We start from the raw sequence: 14,617 nt of genomic DNA, 5'->3' as shown, positions 1-14,617 counted from the left end.
TTATCGGGATGCATAATATCCTAGATCCATGAAATAGCTGGTCTTTAAAAATAAAAATCTGCCTGCCCCTATGTTAACCCTATGTGTTAAATTCCCATAGGGTTACATAGGGGGTCAAATACTTCCTTCCCCTAGCATTTAAGGAAAACATTTATCTATTTACGATACATTCTTCAATCACAAAGAAAATTGGTGTCCTTGGCGGTTTGATTTTTACTCATTTTTTAAATTAAGGCATTAAGATCAATTGTCAAATGATGATTTTATATTCCTGTTTTAGCATGGTATCAAATACATGTGCTCCTCACTGTATATGCATTTATCATGTTACAAATTATACATGTTATGCATGTTAATACTTTTAGAAGCATGTCACCAGCACCCACATTCATGAACAACACAAACATACTAACAGCTTAAATGAACGAAGATTATTGCTATTACTGTAAGGCTTGTTAATATTGTTAACATAGCTAATATAGTACTGTGTACTAGTCAATACTCTGGTTCATTACCTGCCAATGACACAAAAGTCTCTGTGCCCAATTTGCAACCCATAAACTTCTACATTCACTTCTATTTGTACAGAGGTTAGATTGGATTAGTGGACAATCATTTAGGTCCATTGCATAGGAAGACTACAAGTGTCTACATTCACAGCAGTCATTTATCTATATATGTATGTCTCTGGGGACAATATACAGTATGTACTTGTTTTGTCTTTGACCACCGAAGGTCTGGTCCAACTATCTATTCAAACGTTCACATCTAAGTGTTTCAGTCCTAAACAGTAAAGTATATCTATCCATTAGAGTGCTTTCTCTCTCGTTTTCTCTCTCTCTCTCTCTCTGGAAGACTAAAATGTACCAAGGGATGTGGGCTTATCTCCAGACTTAATAAGGCAGACATGGAGGCCTAGAGGCCTTTTTTGTTACTGCTTTACTATATCTGGGGCCATTTAATTATCAGGACATCAATATCAATGCCAATTAGAGAGAGTAACAACCTCCCCAACAAGGGATTCTTGGGGGTTTCTAAATATGGCACTGTGGGTATTCCTCAGGAAGCAATGGATATTTTGGAGGAAGTGACCAACAGCCACTGTATGAAGAAATGTGTGTAAAACCAGTTTGAGATGATGAAAATGGTCATTCTCAGACCAAAGTAGTGATGGTGCTATCATGTTTGCCATCTGACACCGACTGCAAATATGCCCATGGATTAGCCTGGAATTGGGTTACAATGGCTCTAGATACAGTATGATTTGGAATCATAATCAAAAACAAAATCGCTTGCAATTGATGACATAATTCAACTAGCAATCTATTATTGCAACGCCGATATTAAATGAGTCTTTCCTGAAGAGAATTGTTAAATAATGAGTATTTCCCTTACATCTCCAGAATAAATATGTCAACACAAATAATAAAGTTATCCCTGCAGCAGACACACACCCTCTGCCCCCACACACCCACTACTGTATGCAATGCACTCTTCTCTTTCTGTGTGTGTGTGTGTGTGTGTGTGTGTGTGTGTGTGTGTGTGCTGCTGTTTATAATCGATTATGTGCTTCAAGGTGTACCAGGCAGCCTGTGGTCAGGCACAGTGTGTTTCTTACGAGTCTCTGGGGTGAATCAGTGCTTTCGGGTCAGTTGCTGGAGCGGCTCAGTGCCTCTGGTCCCACCCCCCGGAGCAGAGCAGCAGGGTGACCAGGCCCATGAAGAGCAGCACCAGCAGGAAGAAGAGCTGGGAGGACAGGGGCCCGCTCTGGCCCGAGTGCAGCTGCTGGTTCTTCAGGTAGTGGTCCACCGCGTCGGCCAGGCTGTACTTGTTGGGAGAGTAGCCCAGCTCGCGTCGCGCCTTGTCGATCTTGAAGGTATGACTGATGGCGATGTTTCTCACCTACAAGAAAGTCAATCACAGAATTTGACACATGTATTGATTGTACTCAATATTGTACTCATTTTTTTTTTCAGCTTTGTGTATTTCCTAGTATGTCAAGTTTGGGAGAACTAGGTCTGGTGACATTTTAGTGAAATATCTTAGACTTGTTTCTCTGCTTAAATGTGAATTTGAATTTCAAGAGGGACTAATAACATCCAAACTAAAATGTTATGTGGCCATTTTCACCATAATATGCTCTCCTGTATGTCTATGGAGATAAGAATGTCAACAGCCTCTAACACTGGCATTCACACAGAGCACATCTGGAGAATGTAAACATACGTCCGAGCACTGGCCTCAGCTGTTAAGTCTTGTTATGGTATCATTGGCTCTCGTGTTCAGGGACGGGGAGTGCAAGTGATCGACCCTGCAGAAATCAACAGCACCTCCTACTGGCCAAGAGGGAATAAAACTGTCACCATGGAAACTGAGAGGACATCAGAGCTCGGAAACGAATCTGGTGTCCACCCCGTGACACACGACTCACGACGAGGATCGCGTAACCAGAGATGCTGAATATGTTTAAAAAGCAAAGACCAAGCGAAAGTGTAGCCGTGAGCGCAAGGGCCCCGAGTCCTCCCCATCACCCAACACTGACCTCTACAGACAGAGACCGGACTGGTCCAGTGTGGTCAGGTGACAGCGGGGAGAGATGGACCCTTTAAAAATGGCTCTTCCTGTATCGCTCACCTACTTCTGTCCCCGCGGGAGGGACGCAGCCTGGCACCACGACGCCAAGCCAAGCCCTCATCTTTAATTCACACACAGCCACCAATCATCAATCTCCTGGGCCATCTGATGAGGAGAATTACCCCTGCAGGCCCATGGCTTCTGTTTCCCATCAAACATGCATGACGGGGTTCCTGGCTCTTAAACCAGCTCTAAATGCCTTAACAAAAGTGTCCTCGTGTGGAGTCCAGGGAGAGGCCTGTGGAAACCATCATTACCATGTCTGTTAAAGCAAGCTGGGTAACATTCTCCACTGAGACATTGTTGGGGATGGACTATCATTAGTACTCGAATGGATGATCGGCCAGTTTACCGTACATAAACCCAGATTTAAACATGTTAAATGGAAGTTCACTTGTATTCTAGTATGGGGCAATGGCCCAATATGTCTATGATAGTATTCTGTTAATAATTGTGAGACACCCCATGACATATCACGTCAGGCTAAATGCATGAGAATCATCCGCTCATCCTCTACTACGAGATGGGATTCAATTGAGCTTTGCTGGGAATTTCCTTCACTTCAGTGCTGTGGCTTAGCCCAGTGCTAGTGATAAAATTATGTTGGATATACTGTAGTGAATGTCATCAGAGACTTTTTCAAAGAGCTTTCCCTGACATCTTCACATTATCCTGTGCCCAGCATGCTGCCTCAGCCTGTAGCAGTCTGATTAAAGAGACAGCAGCCTGGTAAATAATACATATGCCATCGAAAGAGGTATAAAAGAGCGATGTGAGGGGGGGGGGAGAAGAGGAGATCAGACTGGTTGATTGCGATGGCCTGTCCACTGCCTGCCCAGAATGGCCCCCGCGAGACTTAAACAAGGATCTCATCAGACACTGTAACCAGACCACCAGCGCCACTGCTGCCTGTCGCCTCAACACCTCCCCCACAACGAGCCGCTCCCCCCCCCACACACACACACACACACACACAGCAGAGCAGCGTCTGACCGACTGGAGTGTGACCGCGACAACCTCTGGGGTTCCAACGCCACCGAGACGCACGTCTCGTAGACAGTCTGCCCTTCATCCCATCACAGAGAGAGGCCTGTGTCCCTCCTCAAAGACTCCTTCAAGGACGCACATGAAAGGATTCATCCTCTTTTTTTTCTGCTCCACACAGAGGCTCCCCATGGACACATTCCACTTCAGATAGACACCCTCGGGACACCAGCGTCAGAGAGGGTCCCTAGACACCTCCAGTTTTCAAACCGTAAATATGAAACTGGATGTACAGTACCTATCCATGTGTGTGTGCGATCTAATGCAACCAACTGACTCTGAGAACCAAGAATCTACCCACGCATGAAGAGTATACCCTCACTAAACTTGTGCTTTCCCCTCCCAAGTTTATAATTTTCTCATAATGGCCCGAAAGTCAGCACAACCCGTGTTATATAAGCAGGGATATACCCATAAAAGAGATAGTTCTTGATGCCAAAGAAATCATGGCGAGAGAGAGAGAGAGAGAGAGAGAGAGAGAGAAAGAGAGAGAGTGTGAGAGAGAGAGAGTGAGAGAGAGAGAGAGAGAGAGAGAAGGGCAGTGTGAGGGATGTAAGCATGATGAGGGTGAACTTGCGTGAACCGAAGAGTTACCTCATTTCTGGTGAAGAGCAGTGGGATTTCCACCAGGGGTCTCAGCAGCAGATGCACGCGCTCCATCAGCACGGCTAGCAAACGGAGGAAATGGAAACCACATCAGAGAGAGCCCCTCCACATAAAGCCACTGTAATGACTATCAGTGAATCTCTGGCATCGCTGGAATGTCAAGTGTGTTATCATGCCAGAGAAGACTATGACTTTATGTCGAGGTTCAATATGAAACGAAACGGAAGCTTTAAAAAAGTCTGGAACAGGGCTGTGCCAAAGAATACTTTAGGAGGCAAAGGCTCAAGCACATGAAAGAGTGAACGCTTTCTCTTTAACTCTATCTCTTTCTTGATAGCGGGGTAGGTTTATGAAATGCCAAGGGCAATTCTCTTAAGGAGAAAAAGGGCAGGGGTTCAAATGTTGCCTCAGGGCCTTTCTAAGCACATGCCTGGTGACGTGAACACTGACTGTGGACTCTGTGACATCTACTTAAAACAGAGGCCCGTTTCAGGAATCAACATAGCCCTGTGGTTTTATTCCCTCTGAATATTCCTTCTCAAAAAGGTTTCTGATTTTATCTTATGGCTATATCTTATATTTTATATCTCGTAGTTCTAGAGACGCAATCAAATAATCCCTCAGCATGGACTGCAGCAGAAATGAAGCATGGAGTATCCTCTCTCTAAAACTCTTTGGGTGAAACTTTCTCTGACTGACAAGGGATTGCAGTTAGGACAGCTACACACACGACACACACAGAAAGGCTGTCATCACACTGCTTAATGTGTAGGCTCGTTCTCTGCTTTTCCTACCTGCTGCATAGACCAGACAGACGGGGAGGTGGATCAAAGGCCGGCTGTACCCCAGCTTCTCAAACTAATGAGGGGAAACGTTACAAGAAGTGTCATAACAAGCAAGAGAACCTGTGAAGAGTGCACACGTTAATACAGTAGGCCTACATTGTTTCGTTCTAATCGTATCACATAGTGACTCAGTAATTCTACCTTGTGTGGTCATTACACATTTGAAACTGGACAGTTCATCTTTAAGTGAACATCATTGTACAAATTCTCATGCAGGCTTAATCATGTCTTCATCCATAACCAATGTCTCTAGTCTCTATATTACCTACCAAAGGCGTGAACCACTCAAAAATGTTCACAGACACCCCGTCGTTAATGAAGTAGGCCTGTCCACTCTGGAAGAGAGAAAGGGGAGAGAGCACATGTGAGCCTCTGGACTACGGTAACATCAGCAGGGGGCCTCCCCTGTTACAGATTCACTGCTTTGTCTGGGCACGGCAGCCATGAGAAGCTAATGCTACGGCTCACCGCTATGCAGCTTCGCTCTGGGGTCAGTGACTCTGCAGCGAGCAGGTGGGCCATGACCAGGTTGTCCACATGCACCCAGTTCATCTGGGCCCGCGGGTTCCCGAAGCTGAAGCTGAAGAGACGCCTCTCCACGTTGACCTGTAGGAAAAGAGCCGTTGATGAACAATGTGCTCAATGGCAATATGCTAGACTTTGACAATTAAACTTAAAGGGACTTCTCCGAGGTGCTTTTGTTGTAACACCTGTAGTATATGAAATGTGTGTTTTTAAGGGAGTGCTGAGAGTAATTTTTTCCAGCACGAAGCCCGGTAAACACTGGCACACCACTCGAGGAACGATGAAGCAAAAATAGCCTGAAAGCTGCAGAGTTGTGCACATGTGGTGCCTGACTGCCGCTCGGTGACTTCCCGTGCACCGCTGGTTTAAAGAGACTCGCAATTTAACACAGGAGTGTACCTCAAGTGGTGCAGGAAGAGGAGTGGGGTGAAGGGTTTTATAGAGGCTGATATTAGCTTGGTTCCACATAGGGGAAAATGGGACTAAAATAGAACGGAAAGAACTGAAAAGGTGTGACTAATTCAGTATTTTCTAGTGTTTCATAATACTATTTTTTATAACACCAGCTAAAAGTGAATGTGACTTCTTACACTAAGCCTCTGGCTGCCAGTGTGGATCGAATCTATTGACTAAATGGTGCAGAGGCCACTATTCACACGTACAGTTATATTTGATTTTATGGAAACAACAGGGAAAAAAAACATTTAACCTCTCTTGCCATCTTTTACGGTAAAGGAAACTATTGATTCCATGTCCTGTGTGCATTGATGCAGTCCATTATACTGTATGCTGTGTATCACAGCATAAAGAAATGGATTATAACATTCGAGTAATAACCTTTCACAATGTATAAGAATTTGTCATGTAAGTATAAGCAAGTAAGGTTTATCACGTCTATCAAGACAGTAAAGGCAGAGGACTCCTGTGAAGTTCAGTGAGTTAAGCTAAGCTCCATTAGGCTAAGCACGTAACCCAGTGTGCATACGTGTGTGTGTGTGTGTGTGTGTGTGTGTGTGTGTGTGTGTGTGTGTATGTGTGTGAGCATGAATGTGGTGGCCTTGAGTCTCTCCGAGAGACTCTGAAGCAGGAGGCAGGAGGAGGGGGTGTAAAGTGATAGTCTCCAAACGTTCATAAATATTGTACAGCCACCGCCAGGCTCACACAGGTGTCTTCAGGACCACACAGCGAGCAACCGTTTGAGATCTGGGCAGAGATGGAGAGCTCTGCCCGCGGGGGGGCTGGGGTTCCAGAGCAGGGACAGCAAAGAGGGCGAGAGACTCACCATCACCCGGTGGAGGTGGCGCCTCTCCTCTGGGCCGTAGATCCCCGACGGACGCAGCACGCAGGTCTGCAGCACATCGCCCCCTGTTGGAGACAACACAGCCATTACACCTCCATATAAGCCATTACCCAGGCATTTATAACCCAGGCATTTATAACCCAGGCGTTTATAACCCAGGAGGACCTGAAAGCCCAGCGCAGAATTACAGCACATCTCACTCCACCAGGCGCCCTCCTGGGGCCACGAGCCTCCTGCAACACTTCAGCAGCACCATTAAAGTCTCTTTCTCCAGCCTCCCTACTGCGGCTCCCTTAATGACTTTCCATAGCAGAGGAGGTCTCTCTCTCTCTCTCTCTTTCTCTCTTTCTCTCTCTCTCTCTCTCTCTCTTTTCTCTCTCTTTCTCTCTCTCTCTCTCTCTCTCTCAAGTCTTTCAACGTGGGGCTGAGCCTCTGCAGACTCGGCTCCTGCGTCTGAATAAATGCATGAGGAAGTCTGTGGGAGTATCATGACCCGGGACCATAGGCCAGCGCTTAATTGAATATGTTAATAAGATATAGAGTATCGCCTCTGGAGAGGGCGAGCACACGAGCGAGCTAGTGCGAGAGCGCGGGCCTGCCTTGCACCTGTCAGTGGTGCAGCTGGAGACCAAAAAACTCCTGCAGACTTTTCCATTAAGGAGATTGGACCAAACCCGCGCGACTTGCATTGCACGCACACACGGGCAAATCTCGAATGTATTAGTTTCAATGTTTCACAAGGTGTATCAATCTACTTTTCCATCAGGATTTTGTGACCTTCCTTGTTTGCGTTCAAATGGCGCACTGAATGGTTTGCTGTGTAAGGATGTACAGTACACTATGTCTTTCTTTTCTATTCTTCTCTTTCTAGCAATATGGCTATTCATCTTCCTTCCAAGGTCTTCTGTTATTCCGTTCTATATGTTCCCTCAGTACTTGTGCCTGTATGGTGAGTGTTAAAATCAATGAGGTGTGACTAATGGCTATCTATTTTGTACATATGTTTTTATAAAAGAGGACTCAATTTTACCTGTGGGTACAAGTAAAGTTAGCTGAACCTGAAACCGAACCTGTCCATAATCAGAATTCCTGTCCAATTTACAGAAATTCTGCCAATATACTTGCATACATGCATATGTGCATGTGTTTATGTATGTCTGTGAGTGTGTGTCTGTGCATATGTGTGTGTGTGAGTGTGTGTGTCTGTGCATGTGTGTGTGTGTGTGTGTGTGTGTGTGTGTGTGTGTGTGCGCGCGCGCTACACAGCAGACACAGCAGTGTCAGGTTTAAGCTGGGCTCTGTTTGTCCGTATTGTCCTGTCCGACTCTATTTTTAACCTCGTGTCAGCAGGTCTGGCTGTATACAGTTGCAGACTTCACTTAGGCTCAGGCTGCTGCATGGCCGTGGCACCACCTTAACTCACTCATGTCTCCGGACAAGAAGTCCAGAGGACACCAGGGGACCAGAGCCCAGCACACACACCGGACTCTCATACAGGGAACTCAATGAATGGGTGTATTGAGAGGGGGAGAATAATGTTGTTCATACCTTTCAGCGTCCTTCCATTGGCTGCCAGCACCATTCGGTCTGCTATGGCTTTGGTCCTGGAGTAGTGGTCTATGTGCTTTGAGCAGATAGAGGGAGAGGAAAAGACAAAGTGATACGGAATGGAAAATGGAAGACTTTTCCTCTCTAGTTCCTCATTGACATGATACCTCAAATACCTCAATTCTCAAGAGCAATGAAGACTCAAAAGCTATAAGCTATATATGTATGCATGTACTGTACAGTATATACTGTACAGTACATACAATGTAAAAAGGCACAGTATGAAATGAAAGCAAATTTGATGCATGAATGATGAACTTGACTAAAGCTCATGCGCACCAGCTCTGACACGCTTCAAAGACTCTCAGCAGCCACGGCATGGAAGACAAAAGGCGGCCATTGTTGTTCACAATATGTTATACACAAGGAAGACACAGCAACAAAGGCCCTGGGTTAACCTACACGATCCCCACGGCTTTCCTGAACACCACACCCACACCCACCCCAGACCGTCTGGAGTCCCCGCTGAACAAAAGTCCCCAGCGCCCTGACACTCTTCTGACAGGCACGTGTGTAATCCTCCTGAGAGGGAAAGTTCTCTCTCTCTCTCTCTCTCTCTATCTCTCTCTTTCTCTTTCTCTCTCTCTCTCACTCGCTCGCTCCCCCAGAACATGAATGAGCTGCCTTTTAAACCTCGATTGGACTCACCACAGGGGATAATGTTTCACTTCAAACGTGGATGTAATGCCGCCATGGTCAATTTTTTGAACCAGCACTGCTGAGCTACAAACACACTTCAAATCTCTTCTCTGGAGATCCAGCTCCATTCACTTTAATTACATTTTTATACGGTGACATTAAGAACTATCCCAGCGTGGCTTTCAAAAACATGGCTAACCCATGCCACCACTACTGAGTGTGTGGGGGCCTGGGGGAGAGTTTGTAGGAGAATGGTGGAGGAAGGGGAGAGGGAGGACAGGAATTTAGAGGAGTGGGTAACAGGTGGAGAAGGGAGAAAAGAAGCAGGTGGATGTGCAACAGCTGGTGGGCATATAGCAGGTTTGCCTCCAAGGAGGTTGTGTTCTATACTTCCATTAAGGGTTCAAAAGGTTCCATTTAGAACTCGTTGGAAAGGAATGTTTTCTAAAAACACTTTTAGAGATTCTTCTGAGAGATGGATGTAAATAGACACACAGCCTTTGAAGATTAGATTTTCGTCGAGAGATATTCTATTGTGAGCTCAACAAAGCTGATAAAACCTCCATGGAGGACCATTTCAGTGAAAGTGCAAGAGACCTGTAAGAAATGTCCATAATCCTCCTGAGAGCTGACCACTCACCATGTCCAGGGGAAGGCAGGCCACCGTGTCCTCATCCCCATCCTCTATGGGTTTCCCAGCAAAGGCCACATTCACGGTGCTGGTGTAGACCAGACGGGTTATTCCACGCTCTGAACACACTGCACAGACACGGACACAAGTCAGCCAGGACTACTTTCAGAATAAGTCATGATTGTACTTTATCTACAATGTACTATACATGTGCTATACATGTGCTATACTGTAGTGCCATCATGCAGAATGATGGCAATAATGTGGACATTTCAGCTGTGATATTTCCATAGGTTGCAGGGGGAAAGTGGTCTTATTAATTACATCATAGAGGTCTCACCATTAATAACGTTGTTGGTTCCTCCAACGTTGATAGATTCAACTAGATCTTTCTTTAGCTGTCAATGGAAAAAATCTATATTTACAAGCATTACTTATTCTATCAAGCATTTGACATCTCTTGACTGTGACTACAGTAGTTCCACATCCAAGACAATATTGGGTTGGGAGTGTTGGGAGTGTTGGGAGTGTTGGGAGTGTTTTTAAAACAAAATGTACATTTAAGTACATTTAATCAATTAATACAATTCTAAAATAAAGCCAAATCAAGATATTTCAAGCATTAGTCATTTATTCAAATTCAAAGCAGCAACCATTTACGAGTAACAAAAATTTAAAACGAAACTAATCAAGAGGCCATCTGCAGCTCTTAGACAAGAAGCTGTCACTGTGTCCTCCTTGCATTTCCAAACCAGCATAACAGGGTTTTAAATATTCTATGTGCAGCAACATTAATAAACATTCAATGCGGCTGATGCAGCTGAAATGTACCTGCTCAGGACCAGACATTCCATAAGACGCCGTATGAAATATGCAGTCCACCCCATCACACACCTTGTACAGGGACTCGTAATCTCGAATGTCACTCTGCAATGGAGAGATTGGAATCGGGCAATCAGTTATGGTGCACACCAAAGGTGAGTGACAGGTCACACTAGCTAACCTGTGAGGCGAGCGGTCCTGTCCGTGCTTGTGTCAGAAGAGTACAAACAATAGAATATTACACACTGGCATTTCAGAGTGCGGGTTTCGGATACCTGTTCTTAACTGTTGCCCTTTTGGTTTGGTTAGTTTTGTGTCTCAGGCGCTCTCTGACGCAGAGAACACTAAAAGCTATACATTTTTGTCTTGACCTGGTCCACAGACAGGTAAGACAAGAAAGTCTCTGATGACAGCTGTGTGGCACGAGCGCCACGCCTGTAACCTGAGACTGAGCCCACCCTGCCCCCACATCCCTCCCCCCCCCCCTCTCTCTCTCTCTGGCCTGATCAGCACCTGGCCTTCTCACTCACATAGATCTTCTCCTTGAGTTTCACCTCGCTGGCCGGCAGCACCCACTCAAATGCCAGCGCAGGACCTGGGGATGCAGCACCACCGACAGGCAAACTCCGCCTCCCGTACTGCTCCTGCTTACAGTAGCATCCTGACAGTGTGTTAACATGGCAAAGCTACTACTGCCAATACACTTGAATGTCAGTTGAATCATTTACTACTTATGTGCATTTGTGAGGATTGTCCACTCCATACCATGTGATTGATAATCTGCCTCTTTTTAACTGATCCCAATTCAGAGTGCTAGAGCTACTGCTGAGTAAGGCCAAGAATTTGTACTAGTTCTTTTTTCACAGCACTTGCTGCCTGAGCACCCAAGCAGCTGATAATCTCTGATCAGCATGCCACAGGAACAAGGATATGATACGATACGATATGCTGATATATTCATTGTGAAACAATAAACAACTTGGCCACTGCCTGCCTCCCCGACAAGAAACTTCCTAAAACACTGTCAAAAAAATACTTCTGCATCATTTTGGGAAGGTGACCACATCACATATTACCTGAAAGAAGACAACCCCATCCGGGACCTCCGACAGCGGCTTGTGCAGGTCGAGCAGAACCACCTTCACCCCCTGGCTGGCCAGGGTCCGCCCCAGCCTGAACCCAAAGTAGCCGGCGCCGCCGGTCACCAGGACCTTGCCCAGTCCTCCCCGGCCCTCCTTCTCCACGGCCTCCGCCCGCCTGGCCGCACACTCTGGGCTGCTGCACCAGGCGCCCACCGCCCCGTTGGATCTGTTTCGGGGACCGGCGGCGGACGCAGACGCGCCCACGGCGGCGGCGCTCTTCGATGCCCACGCTGCTGGGTCGTGGGCGCCGGCCTGGGCCCTGCTGCTGCCACCGCTCCTGCCGCAATCCAGCAGACAGGGGCACGGGGCGGGCTCCACCACAGCGCAGGAGGCACCGTTGTGCTTCATGGTGCGCCGGCTCTGCTTCAGTCCTGTGCTGCTCTCGAACCTGCAGGGATGATGGAGTGGATCAACCCAGACACGTCCACAAGGTGATCAGAAGCATGCAGGTCTGTCCAGGGCAGCGTCCTCCTCATATATCTCCCTATCAGAACCCAAGCGCTACACTACACACTCCACTGGAAAGTTAACCCTGTCCCAAGGAGCCTAAGATTACATTAGATCACTACTGTTGCTACTGCTGCCACTACCACACAGGGGATAATCTATGCAAGCAATTACTCAGGTTATCATGGCTCCATCACAGAGTGAGGCAAGATAACATATTTCATGGAAAGGTCATGTTAGACACCAGGCAGTCTACATAAAATGAAATGCTGGCTTGAAATGAAATTGCAATCCTGAATGCAGTTAAACAATACCAATGGACAGCTTTAACAGTACTACAGTGTGTTTCGGAGCATTCTTCATTCACCAACAGCACAGTGCAGAGAAAAAAACAAAGGAATGAAGGAATGCTTACCAGCAAGATAATAGTTTCTGCCCAGTTGTCAAATGCCAGGATGCCAGGGACACCCTCCAAGTTTTGAACACCTAGTGATACAGAACCCATAATTACAAAAATAAGGTCATAGAACAATTTGTCAAGTTGAGAGAAATTGTTGCTTTCCATGAAATAGTTTGAAGAAAAAGACTGACAATCACACTGAGGCACATGCTTAACCAGTTCTGCAAGTCCAGACATACTTATGTCATCCTGATATATGGAGAGGTACTAAATGCTGTGGCAAAGCCTCTTGATTATTGTTATTGTATAGGCCTAATGTAACTATTTATCCAGGTGCTAGTAACGTAATCTGTAGCCTATACTGACAGGTATCAGAATGAAGCTGGACCATTCTAATTGGCCACGCTCTTTTGCCAAAAGAATTCGCCGTGCAGGTATTTTTGCAATGTTAGGCAGGCGAGCATAATGAATCGGAGCATAACAAACTTGTGACCGTATGTTATTGTAAAAGACTGATTTAAATCGACAGCACGTGGAATTTACGTAAAACGAGAAGGGCAGGTAACGTTAACATTACATATTTTCCGTCTTATTAGCCTACTAATGAAGACACCATTGGAACTGTTTACTATCTTATAAGCTTTAACAAAATATAGCTTAGTCAAGGTCTACCTTTTTTTTCACAGATTTGGTTCACCGACCGCAGACAATTAAATTGCATGTCATTTTTAATTGCATGTTAACATGTTATTTGATTATTGAGCGAATAGGCCTAACACAACACTGATGGTTACAGATGTCTTTAGGCTACCATAAATAATGTTGTTACGAATTAAAACAGCCCAATTCTTTCTTTGATATTGCGTTATTAGGCTACAACAACGTCATTATGATCTTATAGCCTATAGCATATGCCTATAAGTTTTACTCAGACATTACATATAGGCTACTGTGGCAAATAATGTTATTTAGAACCACTCTAAAACATTCCAACGAAACAGCACAACTACCTAATGAATAAACCAAGAGATGCGCAGTGATACCAGTGGCCAACTGTTTTACAGCTCGACGTGATATAGGCCTAAACAAACTAAGTAAAAGGAAATTATCACTTTACCTTCTTATCCCGGGTCATGAATTACATGAACAATTCCATACTCTGCCTGTATCCACGGACATTCCGCTTGTTCTTCGCCCCTTACTCAGGTTCCGATCTCATTTGATATCCTCAACCTGTCAATCACCTGTTGCTTCACCTGAGACTCTTACCGTAAGGAAACGAAAAGCTGTGCATATCGCATTCACCTTTCTCCCATTCACTTATTTGATTACCGTTTAAATTACAAAACAGTGCCATAATAAATTAATTCATAGTCATTCGCATACGCTATATATAAGCCTTAAGCTAATTGCACTTTATTTGTTGTTCCTTAGTGGCTATGTTAGTGTATTTGTGTGTAGCCTGCCTACTACTTTAGTGGTTAGGATGCTATTGTTTAGGCTGTTTGTAGGTTACTGTCCTGTCTTGTATGCATGGGACAGTGAGAAACATTTCGATTCCTTTGTATGCCTTAGCCTATGTGAAGAAATTGACAATAAAGCTGACTTTGACTTGTATCACTGATATACAATGACGTATGTCATTGAAGAGCAATTGAAACAATTTAGCCTAACATGATCATTTACATTTCAGAACATATTTTCTTTAATGTGACAGTTTTATGAATAAAAAACACTGTGGTCCCCACATCATTGATTCCATTTGTTTAGAATGTGGCATGAGTTTACCAGTTTCAATATTATTTCCAAACCATTGATTTTGGATTGTGGAATTTAAATGCCACAGGTAACTACTGCTGTAGGCCTATACAACGACTCTATTCATCAGATCTATTCACTTCAGTTTGTAGGTCATCTGCCAGAGGAATTATGCCTATTCTCAGTCAAAGTTGTGTCTTTGGATTCCTTGTCAGA

At 45.1% G+C, this 14,617-nt stretch overlaps 1 protein-coding gene across 1 annotated transcript; it reads right to left on the bottom strand.

Moving 5' to 3' along the window:
- Positions 1 to 231: 231 nt before the first annotated feature.
- On the bottom strand, positions 232 to 13,876 carry sdr42e2 (short chain dehydrogenase/reductase family 42E, member 2). Its single transcript, XM_062531929.1, has 13 exons — positions 13,761 to 13,876; positions 12,659 to 12,729; positions 11,731 to 12,184; positions 10,664 to 10,759; positions 10,173 to 10,230; positions 9,842 to 9,960; positions 8,503 to 8,578; positions 6,937 to 7,019; positions 5,598 to 5,735; positions 5,399 to 5,464; positions 5,079 to 5,142; positions 4,273 to 4,346; positions 232 to 1,902 (listed from the first exon to the last, which is right to left on the bottom strand). Exons 1-13 carry the CDS (start codon positions 13,776 to 13,778, stop codon positions 1,666 to 1,668), a joined length of 1,554 nt encoding a protein of 517 aa, XP_062387913.1. The 5' UTR covers positions 13,779 to 13,876; the 3' UTR covers positions 232 to 1,665.
- Between the last annotated feature and the right edge of the window lie 741 nt (positions 13,877 to 14,617).

This window comes from Sardina pilchardus, chromosome 3 (assembly GCF_963854185.1).
Source record: "Sardina pilchardus chromosome 3, fSarPil1.1, whole genome shotgun sequence".
Classification (NCBI taxonomy): domain Eukaryota; kingdom Metazoa; phylum Chordata; class Actinopteri; order Clupeiformes; family Clupeidae; genus Sardina; species Sardina pilchardus.
This window is presented reverse-complemented; position numbering and strand designations above follow the sequence as displayed.

What these genes read in the sequence shown, in the direction of transcription:
- sdr42e2 (XM_062531929.1), bottom strand. An exon ending in AACCAACAACGTTATTAATG is followed by an intron (nt 9,961 to 10,172) that starts GTGAGACCTCTA and finishes GTGTCTGTGCAG; the next exon opens with TGTGTTCAGAGCGTGGAATA. An exon ending in TGCTCTTCACCAGAAATGAG is followed by an intron (nt 1,903 to 4,272) that starts GTAACTCTTCGG and finishes ACTTTCTTGTAG; the next exon opens with GTGAGAAACATCGCCATCAG.